Genomic DNA, 19,599 nt, shown 5'->3' on the forward strand with positions numbered 1-19,599 from the left:
TGTTTTTTAACTTTAAAGATTGGGTGGTCTTTCTTTCCAATTAAGCTGTTAGTTATGTAGATGTATTGTCATGACTTGTAGGTAACAGTTTTATAGTGTAAGAAAATTTAATAACCCGATCAATGAACAATGTATCATTTATTTTTATCCACACTTTACTGAAATAGCCTAATAAAAGTAGTTCTTGGTTTTACCAATTTTGTTGGCAGGATGTCACAAATTAGAATAAAACCATGAAAAAAAGTTGAGAGATAGAAGAATTTCCACAAGTTTTGTTTGTGCCATTGTTGAATGGTTTTATCTCAACAATTCTCATGATCTTTTGTTTAGTTAATCAGAATTTCTTAGAATATAAGAATGAAGTTGGAACATTTGAAAGGTTTATAGAGGAAAGTCAAAATAATTTCAGTCTAGGAAACTTTATCTTAGGAGTAGTGTGTGTGTGTGCTATTATTTGAAATAGAAGACATAATAATAACAATGTCCCAACAGAGTGGAATACAACTTGGGGTTGAAAACAGTTTTGCTGTTCGACTTATAGCTCATCAACCAGGTCATGTAACAATTCGGCTTATCGTGAATCCAACTGGAGTAACAGCACATTCCTATCATCAGACCCATCAATGTGGTACGTTAACAGATGAAATACAGATACAGGTGTGTATGTCTAAGCTGTGATTAAGTTCTTACTGATGGAACTAAAGAACATATTTTAGTGGATCTTTTGAAAACTCTTCATCTTAAAAAAAAATGAAAAAAATTAAACTTTGGTTGTTGAGACATAATCAGTTTGACTTTTTAATCTTTGAAATATGTTTATAGAATCAGATATGCATACACAAAATGTGTTTCAGAAATTAACAAACAGAATTTATGATTAATCTTGATCTACTTGTTTTTCTTTCAGTACCTCATCTTTAAATTTCATAAATTGTATTTTTTATTCTTTTGCATATTTTGTTTTTATTTCAGGTTTTTGACAAGCTAGCTCTTTCCAAACCACCTATATTTGGAAACTATATTTTAATCAGTCCTGAAACACAGCTCCAACTGAAGTCAAACCGGTGAGTGAGATATTTGTTTCTGATAGTTCTTCAGTTTTGGGAGGAATGTAAATTATTGTACGGCTCTTGTTCCAAAGAGGCACCATGGTTCAGTACCTTTACATTTTTTGGCTCATAGTCAGATGATTGTGAGTTCGAGACTGGCCCGAACCATAATGTTATGTTCTTGAACAAGACACTTTACCCCACTTGTTACGGTATACTCAGCCTGTATGGTGGGTACTTAGCTGTTAATTAGGGTTAAGCTGTGATGGACTGGCATCCTGTCCAGAAAGAATAGGTAATTATTTTCATCCACTTGTAGCGATGGAACCAGAGTTCTAAAGCCTTATGTGCCTTGTAAACGCATGGGAAGAATTTGACATTTACTTGTTCCTAATAATTAAATCAATTTCAACAGTGATAATACTGTGACCTTTTCAGACTCGATTGCTGACCTGTGGTATTGTTGAATAACATTTTCCTAGAAATAAAATTAACTAGAATTTTTTAAAGAGAAATCATATGACTTTTGACTGGTATACCAAAGAATAATCAATTAACAGGAAAAATACTAAAGCCTTAATCAGTGGTTCTTGAAGGTCATGCTTTGATGTAATATGTATGTATTCCTTTAAAGTTTTCTTCCCCAGAGCAAGAGGCTCTTCTTGATCTAATTTTTATTTTCCCTCTTGCAGTTTCTACTTTGAGTGGCTTGTCATCGTGTCTTAGTCTGCACTTAACCCTAATTTCATTAAAAAACAATTTTAAGTTTATTCCTTATTAACCCTTTCATATGCTCATTCTTAAGTATAAAGCTATTGTTGATATGAAACTAATATTGTATGAGAATATACTTGGTTTGTTTCTCACATGATTTTCCTTCTGTGTTTTTACTGGTTTTATTACCACCCCTTCTATGATGTCTAGAGATGTGTCCTGTGCAATTCATAATTTAGTTGAGCTTTTTAAATAATTAGGTAATGAATGAATAAGACTAATTAGAGCAGAATATGAACTATGTTTCTCACTGTAGGGTAAATAAGGCATTGAGAAAGTGACTAGCCAGAACTCCTGTAAGGGAGAACAAAGAAATCTAATGGGAAGTTTAGAGCACGTCAGAACAAACCACGGATCTCAATTTTTTATAGTTTGCTTAGAAATTTTTTTTTTTATTGATAAATTATATCTGTTTGAAAACTACAAAAATTTTCTTCTATGACAGTAAGCTTAGTTAAGTTTAGTGGATACAGTAGCTGATAACAAAATATTCCAAGAACTAAAATCCTTATGTGTTGAATATTATTAAATTTATAATATTCAAACAATGCATACAAATAAAACAATGTGTTATTTATTGAAAAGAAACTATATTTAATCAAATGTAATTAAATAAATTATCTTGATCAAATATTTCATGACACCTATCCTGAAAAAAAGATAATGTTAAATACCATTTTGAAAGGCGAGGTCACGTTTTTTACGATTTATAGCTGTAAGTGATAACTACTACAATGAGCAAAATAAATGAACTGGACAAATATTTAATGTTTTGTTAAAACAGTGTCTTGCAAAAAATTATGGGAGTTTTGCAACCTAAAAAACTGTAGAATACTAAATTATAAGATATTAATTGTTTAAACTGTTTGGTAACTTTATACTAAATTACATGCAGTTTGGATAAATATTTCACTCTGAGAAGGAAAAAATAAGGGGTATCAAGACACATTCTGGTTCATAAAAGATTAACAGAAGAACATGACACAATTTGACATGAAGTGATATGTCAATATAGTACACTTGTGTGCCAATAGCATGTGACAGAGAAGACTTTTTGTTATTTTATTATAATTTATATTCATTATACATTTTTCTTTTAATTTTTCAACAAAAAAGCTTCATAGTAGCTTAATAGTATTACACATTGCACTTAACATTCAACTCCATTTTTGTAGAGATGGTATTGCTCAAGTAAGCTACCAAATTCTCTCAGTTGATCAACCTTCAGCTGCTGAAGTTAGCAGGAATGGACTACTGAAGTCAAGATCCAAGACAGGAGAAGCTAGCTTAATGGTGACAGCAATGGAAGAATTTGGAGTGAATCAGTCTATGTCTACTCTTGTCAAAGTAAGCTTAGTACATTATTAAACTCTGGAGAAAAGCTAGCTTGATGGTGACAGCAATTGAAGAGTAGGGCTGAATAAGTCTATGTCCTCTCTTATCAAAATAAGTTATCTGTGGTATTAAACCGTTGAGATATCAACTGATGGTGACAATCTAAAATAGATAGAAATTAATTAATCCATGTCTGTTCTTGCCAAAATAAGTTTTTTAATATTAAAATTTAGAAATATTAACTGATGGTAACAGCAATAGAAGAGTTGGAAATGAAGTACCCTATACTTACTCTTGTCAAAGTAAGTTTACTATAACACTAAATTCCAAAGGAATGTTAGCTTGATGATGATGCATTAGAAATGTTGCTGGTGAACTAGAAGGTGCTCTACTTTTTGATTTTGTTAAAGTTAGTATGATTTTGTGAACTATTGGTCTTTTTCCTGTAGTATGTACACTTTATGTAAATGTTTTGCACTATATTACGCTGAGATACAAAATCAACTACTATTTTTTAATAATGTAATTTCCATGTAATATGAACTGGTATTCCACCATTAAAAAATGAGTACTTGCTTGAATGAATAATTTGTTTTGCATTAAAACATTTAGAAATTAGTTCATCATAAGGTAATGAAGCCATAATATTCAACAAATGTAATATGTAGGATTTCTTTTATGTAAGCAGAAGAATTGTATATAATGATGTAAATATAGTTTAACAGGTTATGTGTTCTGAACAATTTTGATATACCTTCTTAAAATACTCAGTGATCTCTTTCTACATCTGCTTTTCTGGTTCATGATTTTTACTATATCATTTAAGCATGAAGCTTTCAGGTTTATTTTAGTTTGAAAACTGTTTTATAGCAAGGGAATAATGAACATTTAGAACAAAAAAAAACTGTGGAAGTGCTTTTTTATATCTAGCATAATATTTTCAGAGAAGAATGGAATTATCCACTTTGATATTTCTCTGTTTTATGTCCTTCAAAAATTTTTAAATTTTATTATTAAATTTACTTTCTTAAAATATGTGTGTTATTTGATCAGGTAAAACCCGTCTCTCATCTCATGATAAATGCTCAAAGCGTTATCCAGACCCTTAACCACTCTTTGCCTGTAATCCCAGTGGGGTTGACCATTATGTTTTCTGTATCGGCCCATGACGACTTTGGGAGAAAATTCCATATGACCAATACAAAGATCAAGTACAGACCAAGCAGGTAGTGTATATAAATGTAGAAGTGTGAAATATTTTTCATTGATTTATAAAACAATTTAAAGACACTATAGAAAAACCTGTCTAGTATTTGTTAATGTCTTTGTCACAATAAAAGGATAGTATAAATCTTATAAATCTTGTAAATATTTTTTATGGTTTTTCTTTCTAGCCTAGAAACATCTGTGATTGAAAATGGAAATTATTTGTGCTTCAAAAAAGCCAATGAATTTATATTAAATCGATTTTTCTGAACTAATATTGTTATTTTAATAATATGATAATAAAACCATATTTGTATAATTTGCTAAAATTTAAAAATGTTGCAGTAATAGTTACTTTTAATAATATATATTAATGCCATACATATGTTCATTTTACAGAGATTTACTAACATATAATTTGTATGATTGTTCTGAGTTTTAATTAACTGCAAGAATTCGGCTTTGGAAAGTTTATTTTATGTAATATTATTCATTAGTAAAAAAAATTCTTATATTGAAAATTTTGGTAACAATGAAGTATGAGATAGTAGTTGCTGAAATGAAGAAAGATTGCAGTGGTTGTGGTGGAAATGCAGTCCCTAAGAATGTCTTTGCCATGTTACAAAGAAACTGTAACAGACTGTGTTATCCCTACTGATACAATGACTCGGTTAAGCCTGAATGGCTAATAACAAAATACCAGGAATAGCTTGAGTCTCCTGATCAAGCTTAACTGAACAATGAAGAAGTGATGCTTGTTGTGGGTGTGGACAGTTTGATCACTTACAGAATATGTTATTTCCTGTGTCTGCACAAAATCCCACTTTCATCAAATAAAGAGAATGGTTGGTAAAAAGACCAGGAGAGGGAGACAAGAGGCTGTAAAGTGCAATCAGATTCATTAGTTTAAAGTAGTTCAAATATAACTATTGATTTTAGGAGAGAAAAGCAGTTGCCTGGTCTTCAGGTGCTGTTCAAACTTTATTGGACTGAGCATGGTTTTGATACAAGAGCAACTTGAACCACTTGATTATGCATTGCACCAGCAAACACATTTTTCTTCACCAATAGCGAACAGAGAAGCTTGCCTCTATCACTGTTATAGTGTGAATTATTACTAGTCATTATGGGTTTTTGCTCAAGGGTTGTCATTTAAGTATAGATGATCTACAAAAAGTATCTGTTAGTGTAGCAAATGAATGCAGTTATGTGGGGAAACTATAAAATGGTGACCAAAATATGTGCAAAATCAATTAATGGATCATATAAGTGTATGTAGCCACTGACACTGAGATTCTGAGGTGGTGTTTAGTGGATACATTGCTGGGTTGTGTCGATAGCTAGCGTTGTGATAGAATACCAAGTTATGCTCACTTGGGCTCCAAGAGCAAGATATCTTCTGGATATGGTTTGTAATTATGGTGATCTCATGTTAAAGTTGCATGTTAAATTATGGTTAAAGTTGCATGTTAAATTATGGTTAAAGTTGCATGTTAAATTATGGTTTAAAAGTTGCATGTTAAATTATGGTTAAAGTTACATGTTAAATTATGGTTAAAGTTGCATGTTAAATTATGGTCAAAGTTGAATGTTAAATTATGGTTAAAGTTGCATGCTAGAATGTGTGATGTGTGAAAACAAAGTAACTCAAACTAGTTGATTATAATAACAATAAACCAACATGTAAATATGCAGTAAATATGTCTGAGGTCATTCATTGAAGATTATGCAGGTAGAATATTTGTTGGTTCAGGTAATTGACTGGGTAGAAAACCAACAACATCTACATATTGAAGACACATCCTGTAAAGAGCTCCCTTAGAGCATGTGATAAGTCAGATTTTAAAGGATTTTTAACAGTGCCTGGTTATTGCCACACTTGAGTGTCTAGATACATTGAAAAGATCTTGCTAATTTAATTAACTAACTCTTGCTTTCAACTACTGAAAGGTTAAGCTAAATGATGAAAGCATATCAAAGGATGTTTTTAGCACAAGAAAAGGTTTCTGTGAATTTTACATCATATTTGACCTGTACAGTACACCAACTACTTTTGAGATGCTGATGGAAGTTGTATAACTTGGTTATAATGATAGTGATGTCTTACAAGCTGCGTATGAAAACTTGAACATGGTGTTTTTGAACATCTGAAACTGACACCAAAGAAATGCTCTCACATACAAATGCATGTAGAGTTTCCTGGCAGGGTTCTACATTAAGGCACGTCCAAGTGTAGTTGAAGTTGGGTCCGGTTGTGCTGAATCTGTGCCGAGGTAGCCCGACTGGTCTTGGTAAATTTATTATCATATAACATTGGCCTTCCTGCTGACAATTTTCCATTAATTGCAATTTCTTTTAAATTGTCACAAAAACTGTCTACATTTTTTAATCTGAACATTTCCTGCAGCATTTCTTGTTAACAATCCAATTCACACTCACATTTGGTTTACATGGTCTCGTTCAACCACATTTTACAGGAAAGAGGGTCTAATAGAACGAGACCATAGTTGGCATTGCATGTGAATGTTAATTAAGTAAATCAGATATGACTTCACAATTATTTTCAGAGATGTTACATTACCTCTCTGTATCACTAATGAGCAGTCTGCCTATTAAATGCTGCCACAACCCTAAATTAGGCTTAACTGGAGATTAACTTTAAACTTCAATTTTGAGCCTTTATTCTTAGTTCCAACCACCTTACAAATTTTAGTTTTCAATTCGATGTTAAATATTGAAAAAATAAAAAGTTAATTAAGTTTGTTCTAAGCTCTTTTGAATATTATGAAAAAAGTATTCCGTTATATGAATTAAATGAACATTAAAACTATTACAACATTCTCGACCATTTTAAGACTGTTTACCTCATGACAGGAAGTGAAAGTAGGAATGTCTATTTAAATTCAGTTTTACCTCTTTGGAGGGTGAGGAATAGAAAGGAGGAGAAGTGAAAAAGACATCAAAAAGAAGGAATGAAACCAAAAAATATGACAAAAAAGGAAAAAGAAAAGAATGTTCTATCCTAAGTGGAAGAATGAATTTAAATAGGTAGAACACGATGAGAGTGAAGATCTGATGTATTGCATTCCACATAGAAAATTTAAGGAGAGTAGATTTGTCACTGGAGCGATTAATTTTAGAATTGATTCGTTGAAACAACATGATGCAAGTACATTACATATACCAGTTCAAAGAAGGCACGACTTGAAATGATGAAAAAGAAATTGAGCACGATGTTTTGTTCATATACTGGAGAAGTGGAGACAGGAATGAGTGTAGGTGCACGTTCTAGTACCAGAGAACCAGCTTTCCAACTAGCAGTAGTTGGACCTCTGGATGTTGCTATCAGAAGGCTAAACGAAGGTCAGAAAGCACAGTTGCTCACTTGTTTTAACACTGCTTACTTCAGTGCTAATAATGAACTGCCCTTTACTTTGTACCCAAGCCTTCTTGATTTACAAGCTAAGAATGGTGTTGAGCTGCCAAATAGTTAATGGACTGATCAGGGTTTATATATGAGGAAAACCGAAAAGAAACACACAGTTTACTGAAGAATGCATCTGTGTTATCTATAATGTTTGATGGTGTGACAGGTGTGTCCATTTGTAAATCACGAGACTGTGTATACTCGGTTGTGGTGGAAGGTGTGCCAAAAATATCTTTATAAAGATAAAGAATGTAGAGCATGCTCATGCTAAAGGTGTTTTGGAAGCAATAAGAGTCTGTAAGAAACAGTGTGGGCAATGCAGGTTGGAACTGGAAGGAAAAACTAATCACCACTGGTTCAGATGGAGCAAATGTGAACTTTGGAAAAAGCAGTGTAGTAAAACTCTTAAAAAAATAAGTGGCTCATCTTGTTGCCCTGCACTGTGTAAGTCACAGATTGGAACTTGGTGTATCAGATGCAATGAAGGATAGAGATCTTTGGTGATCTTAAAACTGTTTTATTGAATTTACACAAACACTCATTGCAGTGCAAAACAATTGAGAGAGTGTCAAATGTTAGCTGAAGCTATGGTGAAAATGATAAAGCCAGTAAATTTGGAAGGTATCAAATGGATGCCACATCTGAGTGAATGTCTTGATGTCCTTTTATGGTAGTAATTGGTGTTTATTCCTCACTTTGAGAACACTGTAGAGGATACGGGTGGGACAGTGGATGTTCAGAGCAGAGCCAAGCTGATTCTTAAACATCTGAAAGACCATAATCTTATCCATTACATGCACTTTCTAAAGGATGTATTATCTATCTTCATTTCAGTTTCAAAAGGATAGCTGTGGTTTACCTACCGTATTGAAGCCCTTGAAACATCTTGACTGCAGTAAAGACCAGGAGAGAACCTGAAGATGTTTTTAGACAGTGTAGAGGCAGATAATACATTCCAAGGTGTGGAATTTTATACTCCCACTTAATATAGAAATAGTTCAAGACAAAACAAAATTTCCACATTTTTGTGAATATGAGGATTGGTGACATAGATTCTGAACATATAATGAAGGATATACAAGTCTTCTATCAAGTCAACCTTCCAGAAACTGATCCTGATATTGCAGTGTATGGAGAAAATGAAGTAAATAACCTGTGTGTGTACTACTCCACAGTTTTAAATAGGATGGGATGTGATATTTAACATTTGAAACAGGCAGAATGGTCAGCTCTGAAAGTTCATATGAAGAAGCAGCCAAAAGGCATTAGTGTTCAAGAATTCTGTCACAGGCTTTTCTTGAACCCCAACTTGAAAGACACTGCTAGCTGAAATCATTCTGTGTATACCAGTTTCAAATGCAGTCTGTGAGAGGGGATTTTCTGCAATGGCTAGGATAAATCTGATTGGAGAGTTCAGTTAATTGCAGACACCTAGAACTACCTCGTGGAAGTTTCCATTGAAGGGCCAGGTTCTATGGAGTATAATGTAGAACAAGCTGTGGCATTATGATGGTATGGTGGGCAATGTGCAAGGCGACCCGACTTTGCTGATCCAGATGAGATGGTATGGTGTTGTGATTTATCTTACAGAACATCTACCTCAAGCCATTATCTAGTCATAGGAGATTACTGGCATTGATTGATGTTAATTATAACAAAAAAGTCATTCTACGAATAAAGCAATTCCAGCATGTTTTTATGTTTTAAAATGTTATTGTTTTCGTCAACCCATTCTGAACCTGTACCTCGTTTTTTTAATCTTGCATTCCATTTCAGACAAACCTTTTGGATAAATGTCTCTTTTTTTATTTAGAAGAGATTAAAGTGACTTGCTGGCTCCCCAAAGTCAGTTAAGAATCTACATTCTGGGGACATCTTGGTGGAAAAATTCACACTAAAACACAACGAACTTCTCTTGAAGGCCATTGGGGATACACTCATTGAGGCTACTCCCCATGTTACTTTGAATTCCTCATGTTCTGGTGTTGTTATCAAACAGTTGCCATCTCCCTTTTTCATCTTGTGAGACTTTAATGGATACAATCCCCTTTGGGGTGGTGCCGATATTGATGGTAGGGAGAGTATGCTCTCAGATCACAACCTGTCTCTCTTCAATACTGGTTCTTTTACATATTTTCATGCACCTAGTTAGTCTTTTACTGCTATTGATTTGTCTGTCTGTTCCCCTTAATTTTTTTCTCTTTTTTCTTGGAGGGTTGACAGTGACCCATGAAGCAGTGATCATTTTCCTATAGTTTGAAGGAGATTATCCATGGCCAATGCCACCCGACCCGAGTGTCATCGTGGAAGTTGAACGAGACCAACTGACTCTCTCTTTCACTTCTATCTCAGAACTCGATCCTGCTGTTATTATTCTTCCATCCATTAACAATTGCATCATTCAAGCAGCTGTTCATTCTGTACCCAAAACCTTGACACGTTTCCCATGGTATCCTTGTCCATGGTGGTCTCCAGCAGGCACGTTAGGCTTAGAAACGGGCATGGGATACCTTTCACAGGTATCCCACTCTTTCCAACCGCATTGTTTTCCAGCGGGTCAGATGTCAAAGCCAAAAGGAATCTTGGATTAAGTTCACATCTACTACCAGTTCCAAAGTCATATGGGACATGATTTGGAAGGTCAATGGGAGTTATGCTTCCCATCCCCTTTCCAACTTGCTCTCCAATGGCCAGGAACTTGGTGATGTACAAAGCATCACAGATACTCTCAACAAGAGCTTTTCTTATCTTTCCAGCCTTTCTGTTTCTTCCCCCGCCTTCTTAGCCATCAAGTTTCGTGCAGAGTGATCACCTCTTTCCTTTCATTTCGGGCCAATTGTTTCTATGACTATAATTGCCTCCTTACGCTTGTGGAACTCAAGCTTATTCTTCATTGGTCTGGCAGTACATTGGTCAGACCTGATGATGGTCACTATGAGATGCTGTGCGATCTCTCTCCTGCCTCTCTTGCTCTTCTTCTAGTTGTCTTTAACCAGATCTGGAAGGAGAATGTTTTTCCTGATGCTTGGTGCCAGGCTATTATCCTCCCTTTTTCTAAGCCTGGGAAGAATCCCAAGATTCCTTCTAATTATCGTCCAGTTTCTTTGGCTAGCTATCTCTGTAAGGACTTAAAGAGGATGGTTAATGCTCGTCTTGTTTGGTTCCTTGAATCAAATAACGTCCTCTCGCTCACCTAGTGTGGGTTCTGTTGACAGTACTTCACTGTGGACCACCTGATTTGACTTGAAACCTCGATAAGGAAATCCATTCTCAAGAGAGAACATCTTGTCTCCATTTTCTTTGATCTTGAGAAGGCTTACAAAACTACAAGGAGGTATATCATTTTATGGGATCTCCACTCATATAAGTTACGTGGCCATTTGCCCATTTGTATTTATAATTCTTTACACAACAGGCAATTTTAAGTCCGTGTGGGTTCGACCCTTTCTCATTCTTTTACACAGGAACTTTGAGTTTCTCAGAGTTGTGTCTTTTTTAGTGTGAAAATCAATGCTATTACTCAACTTCCTCCTACTGTTGCAAACAGCTTCTGTGTGAATAACTTCTACATCTTATGTTAGTCATCGAACATGTGGTTTATTGAGAGGCAGCTTCAGACTGCCCTCAATCACTTATTGCAGTGGACCACAGCAAACTGTTTTACCTTTTCTTTCTTCCCTCCTTCAATCTCAAGCTCCATCTCAATAATGTTGTTCTTCCCTTTGTCCCTTGTGGCCTTGTTATTTTACACAAAGTAGTTCATCAAATGCAATTTAGGTCACAATCAAATTTGTTACTCTTCTTTCTAATCTGAACTTGCTTATAATTAATATCCAGTTTTGTAATTTAATGTTTAAAACTTTGACTTAGTTTCTCAGTTACAAATATTTGATGTCGATATGCCATAACATAGTTCAAAAATGTCATATATTATTGTGCATGTAACATTTCCAGTCTAGACCAATAGTAACTGAGTCGTAACAGCCAATGTGAAGGTATATGTGAGCATGTCTGTGTATACAAACAACAGCTGATTGCATGGCCAGTACCATGATAACAATAACAGGATCTTAATTTAAAAGTGTTTATTTCTTGGTAAGAATAAAAGAACCAGAAGTGGTCCCAGAACAGCAGACAACAAAACCATCACAAACTCTGGTTGTAGTTGTACCTGCAACCTTCAAGCTGATTTCAGTGACAATTTCACTGTTTCCAGCAGTCTCCATCTCAGAGGAGTTTCTTTTGAGCGTAGCTTTTGCTTACTTCAAGTTTATTTATTGGGACATTACTTTATTTAGTGTTTTATTATATATATATATCCATATGGTCAGCAGATTTATGTTGCCACATTTTGTTTTTGTTTTGCGCATTGTCTTTATCACCATATTCCATTCCCCCAATTGGTGTTTTATTTAATTTTGTTATGACCATTCTTACTTTTTTGGTATTACTTTTTTTCTTGTATGTCAAAGTTCCTAACCAAAAATTCTATATGTATATATATACTTTGTGTTATATTTAAACTATTGTTATTAATGTATGTTTGATTTAAGTGTGAACTCTACATATGTTAATGAAGAATTAGTTTCCACATATATTGTATTTTGAAATTAAATGGTTATTTTGTAGTTATATGTAAAATTGGTTATTTTTTATGCATTTAATAGGGTTTTACCTGTATATGAAATGTTTATTGTGTATTTTTGATTGAAGGGTTTTATTTTATTGTTATGCATTAGTTGGTAGTATGTGCAGTAGTTGAGGTTCATCATGCTTGTAGTCTTGTGTGCTTGAAATTCATTTCATGTTTTATTGTTTAACATTCAGATATAACTGAGGGTTGCAGTTTCAACAGATCACAATTTAATATTGGTGTAAAATTAAAGCCAGATTGAGGACAAGTCTAAGAGAAAGTGGGTGTGAACACAGATATAATATAGCTCACTCTCCTACTAACGTCACTTTATGGGAATATAAGTTTGAACATAGATATGTCCTTAAACCTCACTTACATTAAAACATGTCACTAACAAGAAACCTTCTCTTATCTCTGAAATTACTGACCAAGTCTAATGGACCCAGTCTAGATAAAGAAAATGGTGAAATAAATACGGTTACAAATAAAATAATAAACTTATATATAATTGTGCATATTTTCTTTCCTTTTTTTTTCCTTGAAGTTGCTGTATTGTATTAATTATTGGGTTTATTGGACCCAGATGGCAAGACAAAGTAAAAGAATCTGCCTTGTAATTCTAAGGTTAACACCTTTACTTTCTTATATGCATACTTTTTGAGTGCCTCATCTTGTACACACATTTCATACTGTAAATGATATCAAAATAAAGTTTTATTAGGTGCTTTCTAAGTCTTAAAATTTTACTGTTTACTTACTATTGGTGTGGTGCATTCATGAGCACACAGGAAAATTTTGAAACTTAGTTTGTCTTTAACAGTACATATGGTGTTGATTTTATAATAAGATATATCAAGAGATAAGCTGCATCATTAGTGAATATTCTCCTTAGTTTTGATTGTTTTTACTTCAGCAAATATTAAAAACAATTGCTGTTTCTTTTTTTTAAATTAACAGATTTGATCTCGTTTGGTTAACTGAAGGAACAGAAAATGGAACTTTAATTGCGAAAGCTCTGAAAACTGGGAACACCGTACTGAAGGTACTTATCTTGTTTTTTTTGGTGAATTTTATTAACATTATTGTACTGAACAAATGAAGATAACCTGCAGTGTTTTATCTCTGGAATTTCTTAATTTTCATCTCCTTGTTTCCAGGTATGGGATTCTAAGAACCCACAGTTGGTAGATTATGTGAATATTGTTGTTGGACATGCCGTTGAACCCATTTCTTCCAGCATCACAGTAGGAGATGTGATTTGCTTCAACAGTGTTTTGGTATCTCGGGAAGGTAAATGTATATCATTTCTACCAAGGTTTTCTCCACATAGTAAAAGTGCACAACAAAACTGTTTAAGCTAATAATAGTCCTCTCTAATCTATATACAACAAATGAACCGTTTACATCATCCAAGCAATATTGACTGTAATGTATAAGCATTTTTCCATATCTGATGTTTAACAAAAGCTGTCACCAGAAACCCCAGATTTTCAGTTGTGTGATTATAATAATTGTATGTTTTCAGCAATGATGACAAGTAATGGAATTTTGGCATTTTCTTTTTAATCAAATATTTTTATAATAATTAATTGTAAGACAAAACATCTTTTTTTTTTAGAAATAAACATTATTTTTCCTCATGTATGTAGATCTCATTATATCACTGTAGTTACAATACCAGATCTACTTTTATAGTTTTATGGTGCACAAAAAAGTTGAAGTTGCTATAATCAATTTTTTTTAAATAACTTTTCTTTTTTTTAAAAAAAAATGAGTACAAATATCTGGAAGCAAGGTATCTGACATACTTGTCCTAATTAGTTACCAATATATGATATTTTTGAATTCTTTTATATTTTTTAATTTATTTGTTAAACGTGGATGACATGCAGGTCACCATGGAACCTGGTCCTCCGCAGATGAAAATATTATTCACATTAATCCAACAACGGCAGTAGGAGTAGCCTTACAACCTGGTGTGGGAGTGATTAACTATAACATTTCTGGTGTATTTGTGACCCAGTATGAGGTAAGTGTTTTTTTTTTACTTTGTTGAGAAAAATTTTCTTATGGACATTTTGAAATCTTTGTCATTGTATTAGTATATCTTCAATCAATTAATAATTAGAAACAGACGCGTTCTTAAAAATTTGAGGATTTACTTGTTATATGTTTTAAGTTATGATAACAAATGTGTTAGCAAGTCCAGAAAATAATAAATTTTTTTCATTATCTGATGATAAAGTTGACCCTGTGCTAGAGCTCTGTATTTTGCACTTTAAGCTGTGGGAATAAGAGTAACCATCAATCCCTTTGCATTGGTAGTAGGATGATACTGACTGTTTGCCTTCTTCCTGGTGAGTAGAATTAAATTAGAGATGATGGCAGGTATTGTTTAATAGCTTTGCCATAAATACAAATATCAACTGATGATAAATGAATTGGAGAGAATTGATATTGAATAAAAGTGATGAAAACTAGTTGGAAGTGGAGAACATAATTCAGAATCATGTTTTCATATTTTCAACTTTAGTATACAAAAGATATAAAGGTAACAACATCTAGTAAATGTATAAAGAAGAAGGTTTATCCTGATCTTTATAGTCATTCCAGATATTAAAAAAATTAATTATTGAAAACAAAATTCAGTTTGTAGAGGAAACAAGTGCTTTACAGTTTTTTTTTATTAATTTGTAAAATATGGTGAAGATCTGTGGGTTTTGATAAAATTAACTACCCTTGCATCTAAACAAAAAGTAAAATTACAAATATTAAAAATATTCAGTTCTAAAGAAGAACATAATTATCACTGTTTTTTGTGAGAAATTAAAATTGTTTGCATGGTTTGTAATTTACTTGCAAGGTGAAGATCAGCCCCTTGACAACGGTTACCATTGATAAAGGGTCACTCCAATATTTTACTAATGCGTATTTAGAAAAGCCATATAAAATTTCTGTATTCCTTGGAGAAGCAGCTGAAAAACGGAAGTCAAACATAATAGGTTTGTATTATTATTTTAGTGGATTATTTGTGATACAGATTTCCTAGGCTGTAGTGCAGTTTTCACAAGTAATAATAATAATAATAGTTTAATTCTAGGCCTATACAGATTTAAGGTAAAATTGTAGATATTCAGAAACTCCTTTTGAAACACCACTAAACTCGTTAACGTTAACCCGTTAGAACTTTAGTCTGGTAGTAGAAAATTTTGGTAAAGTAATTATCAAGATAAAAGTCTTAACTTTGCTGTCATGATATCATATATTTATTGGAATGATTAATGGAAAAAATATATATTGTTGAATCAAACTGATTGTACAGTAAGTCCTTTATTTAGATTTGGGATGTATCCTTAAAAAAACAATTTTAGGATAAATGATGTAAAGAGAAATTGATTTTCCCATTGATATAAATAAAGGATACATTCATGTGAGATATTAGTTGCTCATAATTTACAGAAAAAATACTCAAACACATACATTAATAACTAAATATATAAACTAAATTAGCCAAATCAGTAAACATTGACATAAACACACTGCCACATTAATAACTAAATATATAAACTAAATTAGCCAAATCAGTAAACATTGACATAAACATACTGCCACATTAATAACTAAATAAATAAACTAAATTAGCTAAATCAGTAAACATTGACATAAACATACTGCCACATTAATAACTAAGTAAATAAACTAAATTAGCTAAATCAGTAAACATTGACATAAACATACTGCCACATTAATAACTAAATATATAAACTAAATTAGCTAAATCAATAAACATTGACATAAACATACTGCCACATTAATAACTAAATAAATAAACTAAACTAGCTAAATCAGTAAACATTGACATAAAATGTATTCTAACAGCACTTAATGGAGTCACATTATGAGCACATTCTTTAATTTTATCAGTGTTTGTATAAATAGTTCCTACTTTGGTGGCGGGGGTAGGCCAAGCTCGTGGCCAATATTCACTGCATGTTTGTCAGCATCAAAACGTCTTAACACATCTATTTTCACCTCTAAGCTGATTGTGCTCTGCACCTTCTTCACTGGCGTACTTGCTGGCCATTTCCTAGACATGCTTGAAGAAGAGTTTGGGTGGTTTGGAATTGTAATGCATGGAACGTGACAAGTTAATTTGTCACAGTATCAAAAATGGTGGGCAACTGGACTGATGCTTGCTTGCGGGACTCTGGGATGCCTCTTATTTCAAAGCAAAGTTTGGGCACATTTTAAAAATTTTAAAACAATGTTATAGGGGAAAAAATTATATATATAAAAAAAATCGTGCCGTAAAATATTGACAACGTTCTATTGAAACAACATAAACAGAGAACTTACTGTAATTAAATCCAATATCAAATACATTTTATCATTTCACTAGTAGAAAAGAATTAAGGCAAGTATTAGTACAATTATGTAACCTCTGATAGCATATAACTGCAAAAGTTTTGAACATTTAAAGAAAATGTAGAATTTCATTATTTGATAAAAGTGAGGATTAAAGTAATATTGTTACATTAGTTTTTAAAAAAAGATAAATTTTTGTCCATAAAAAAAGTTTGTACTTTTGTGTTCAACTTGGGGCATGATGGTGGGTAAAACAAAATACACAGCTTAGCTAACTAATGAAGTAATATTTGATGTATAATTCTTATCAATGCTATAAGTGTAGTTACTATTTCAGCTGCCAATTTTGATTTCATTCCTTTAAGTCACACTCTCAGTACTTTTTTGCCCATGTTCTTTTATTTCACACCTAAGGTGTTTTTGATTTAGATATCAAACCACAGCAAATAAGAAAGTGACATTTGATAGTACCCAACATTAGTTTTAGAATTGCAACCCTATTATTTGGAACAGACCAATAAAATGAGCATTTCTTTAAAATAACTTTGCACATGTGGTATATATTCACACCAAATAAGGATCCTAATTTTAGGTTATAAAAATCTATCAGTGTACCAGTTTTGAAAAATATCCCAAAAAGTTGAGTATGTTTTCTATCAAATAAAATTTCCGTACTTTTAATGAGAAGGAAAAAAAAATCGGAAGAAACTCAATAAAAATTGGAGATGTTATGTCTCAGGTATTTCTTAATGGATTGCCTCAAAATCTGGTATGCGAAGTAAGGGCACATCCACTGAAAATATGTGATAGTTTGGATTACCGCAGTCGAAGCTACAGAAAATGGAAAATTGCTAAACTATCACTCCTGATAATAACACACAGGGTGTCCTGCAGAATGTTTTGGCCACACAACACACTACCGTGTATTTTAATGTATCATTTTTCGTGTGCTTAGTATACAGGGAGTTCAAGAATTTTGGAAGCAATTTTGAAAAACATACTGGGGAAACAATTTAACACAGATATGTAAGGTTTGTTGCACCCTAAAAATAATGTTTATTTTACAGTTGTGATAAATGTTATTAACATGTCTGAATCAACTGACTGCCACATTCTCAGGTGTTATGCTTATGGATTTTTGTACAGGATATGGTTTATGCTAGTAAGTTTGTAAGTAAGCATCAACATATCTAAGAAGCCTTCACAAAGTTACTTCTGCAGTGTGGCAAAATACTTGGCAAGAGATTGGGTACAGACTAAATATTTTGCATGTAACTTGTGGTTTACTTGTTGAACTCTGATGATTGTATGCTGTAAAACTTACCTTATTTACGCACGTGCAACAAACAGTGTGTGTCTGTTAAATGGTTTTCCTTGTATGGTTTTCGAAAGTGTTTCAATTCTTCATAGATATCCTGTATACCATTCTTAATAGAAATTAAGATGTTTTGTTTCTACAAAATCTTTGAAATTAAGCATCTAATTAGTTTAGATACTTAAAAAAATTTACATGAAAAATCATATAAAAAAGCATGCATAAAATATTTGTAAAAATGTATAAAAGTTTTGTGAAAAAAAATATGTAATCTGTCCCACAATCTTTTGCCTCTTAGTAAAAATTTGTATATTTAATAGCCTAAATCTTCCTTTTGAAAATTACATTAAATAAAGTTCATTTGACAGCCTCATGGCAAAGTTTACCATTCAAGCTGGTACACAAAGTTAAGCCTAACTGTGATATCTATAACACATTCAAAGCAAAATTTTAAGAAACAAATGCTTGAAGAATGCATGAGACTTCAAGCTGTTTCTTACTTTTAGTGTTTACCCATGTATAGATAAAAATGACTGAAAACAATCTTTGCATCCAAAAACTCTAGCTTCATCTGGTTGTTTCTCTGTGTACATGATTCGGCTGATCAACCTTAAAACTGTTCCGTTTCATCATTCACATGACTTAACTGGTAAATTTTAAAACTTCTACTTCATCTGGCCATTTTCCTGTTTAACTAATTTTAATGAAATTTAAAACTGATCACAAATTCTTGAAACTGAAATGTTTCTTTTCTTTATGGTGGTATAAGGTGACAATTGTGCAAGTGGAGATAACAGTGTTCTGCCATCTAAATTCAAGCCACCTTTTGAATGTGAATTAGTGTTGGTGGACAGCCAAAGTGCAGAGGTTTCAGTGAGTGATATCTTCCTCACCAAAGCAGGCTTTGACTTTCATACAGGTATGTTCCTTAACAGTTCTTTAATATAATATTTGTATCATGTAATACAAATGGTTTACAGACTTCAGTTCATTGGATTATGCATGATTAAAACTTAGTAAATCTATAAATTTTTAGATTAGGTAAAACATTACGGTTTTAGGATTAATATTTGTTTACTTCAAAAGCTATCTGTTTTTATAATGTTTATGTAAATACATAGTTTATAGTAATTTTTATCATGAAATGGCCTTTTTGTGATGCATTTTACACTTGCATCTCTCTCACCTGATGATACCAGATAAATCTGGTGAAATGTTGTGAATAAAATAGAGAAATGTTTTACTATGTACAACTAATAAACACTTGTGTGAATTTTAAAACACATAGTTCTCTCTAATATTTAATTTTAAAGTTTGTTCTGTCGTTCGAAAAACGTTACCTAACATTTTTCCAAAATGGTCTTACCACTCCTCACCCAAACCTATCTTGATCCTGGTTTGCCCTCTAATTATTGCTTAATATTTTTCACTAACAGCACACCAGTCTTTTATATCCCATCAGTGTTGTGCCATTTCAGAACATGTTGATCAT

At 32.6% G+C, this 19,599-nt stretch overlaps 1 protein-coding gene across 2 annotated transcripts in view; it reads left to right on the forward strand.

Moving 5' to 3' along the window:
* Nucleotides 1-19,599, forward strand: part of LOC106466897 (nuclear pore membrane glycoprotein 210-like) — a 138,062-nt gene that overhangs the window by 92,597 nt on the left and 25,866 nt on the right. For both annotated transcript variants that reach the window (XM_022394975.1, XM_022394976.1), the window contains exons 32-40: nucleotides 493-657; nucleotides 973-1,064; nucleotides 2,999-3,170; nucleotides 4,212-4,384; nucleotides 13,385-13,469; nucleotides 13,585-13,717; nucleotides 14,320-14,456; nucleotides 15,291-15,429; nucleotides 18,877-19,026. In XM_022394975.1, the coding sequence (XP_022250683.1) occupies nucleotides 493-657; nucleotides 973-1,064; nucleotides 2,999-3,170; nucleotides 4,212-4,384; nucleotides 13,385-13,469; nucleotides 13,585-13,717; nucleotides 14,320-14,456; nucleotides 15,291-15,429; nucleotides 18,877-19,026 (1,246 nt within the window). The remainder of the gene's footprint in view (nucleotides 1-492; nucleotides 658-972; nucleotides 1,065-2,998; nucleotides 3,171-4,211; nucleotides 4,385-13,384; nucleotides 13,470-13,584; nucleotides 13,718-14,319; nucleotides 14,457-15,290; nucleotides 15,430-18,876; nucleotides 19,027-19,599) is intronic.

The sequence above is a fragment of the Limulus polyphemus genome, unplaced genomic scaffold (assembly GCF_000517525.1).
Source record: "Limulus polyphemus unplaced genomic scaffold, Limulus_polyphemus-2.1.2 Scaffold2415, whole genome shotgun sequence".
In the NCBI taxonomy this organism is placed as follows: domain Eukaryota; kingdom Metazoa; phylum Arthropoda; class Merostomata; order Xiphosura; family Limulidae; genus Limulus; species Limulus polyphemus.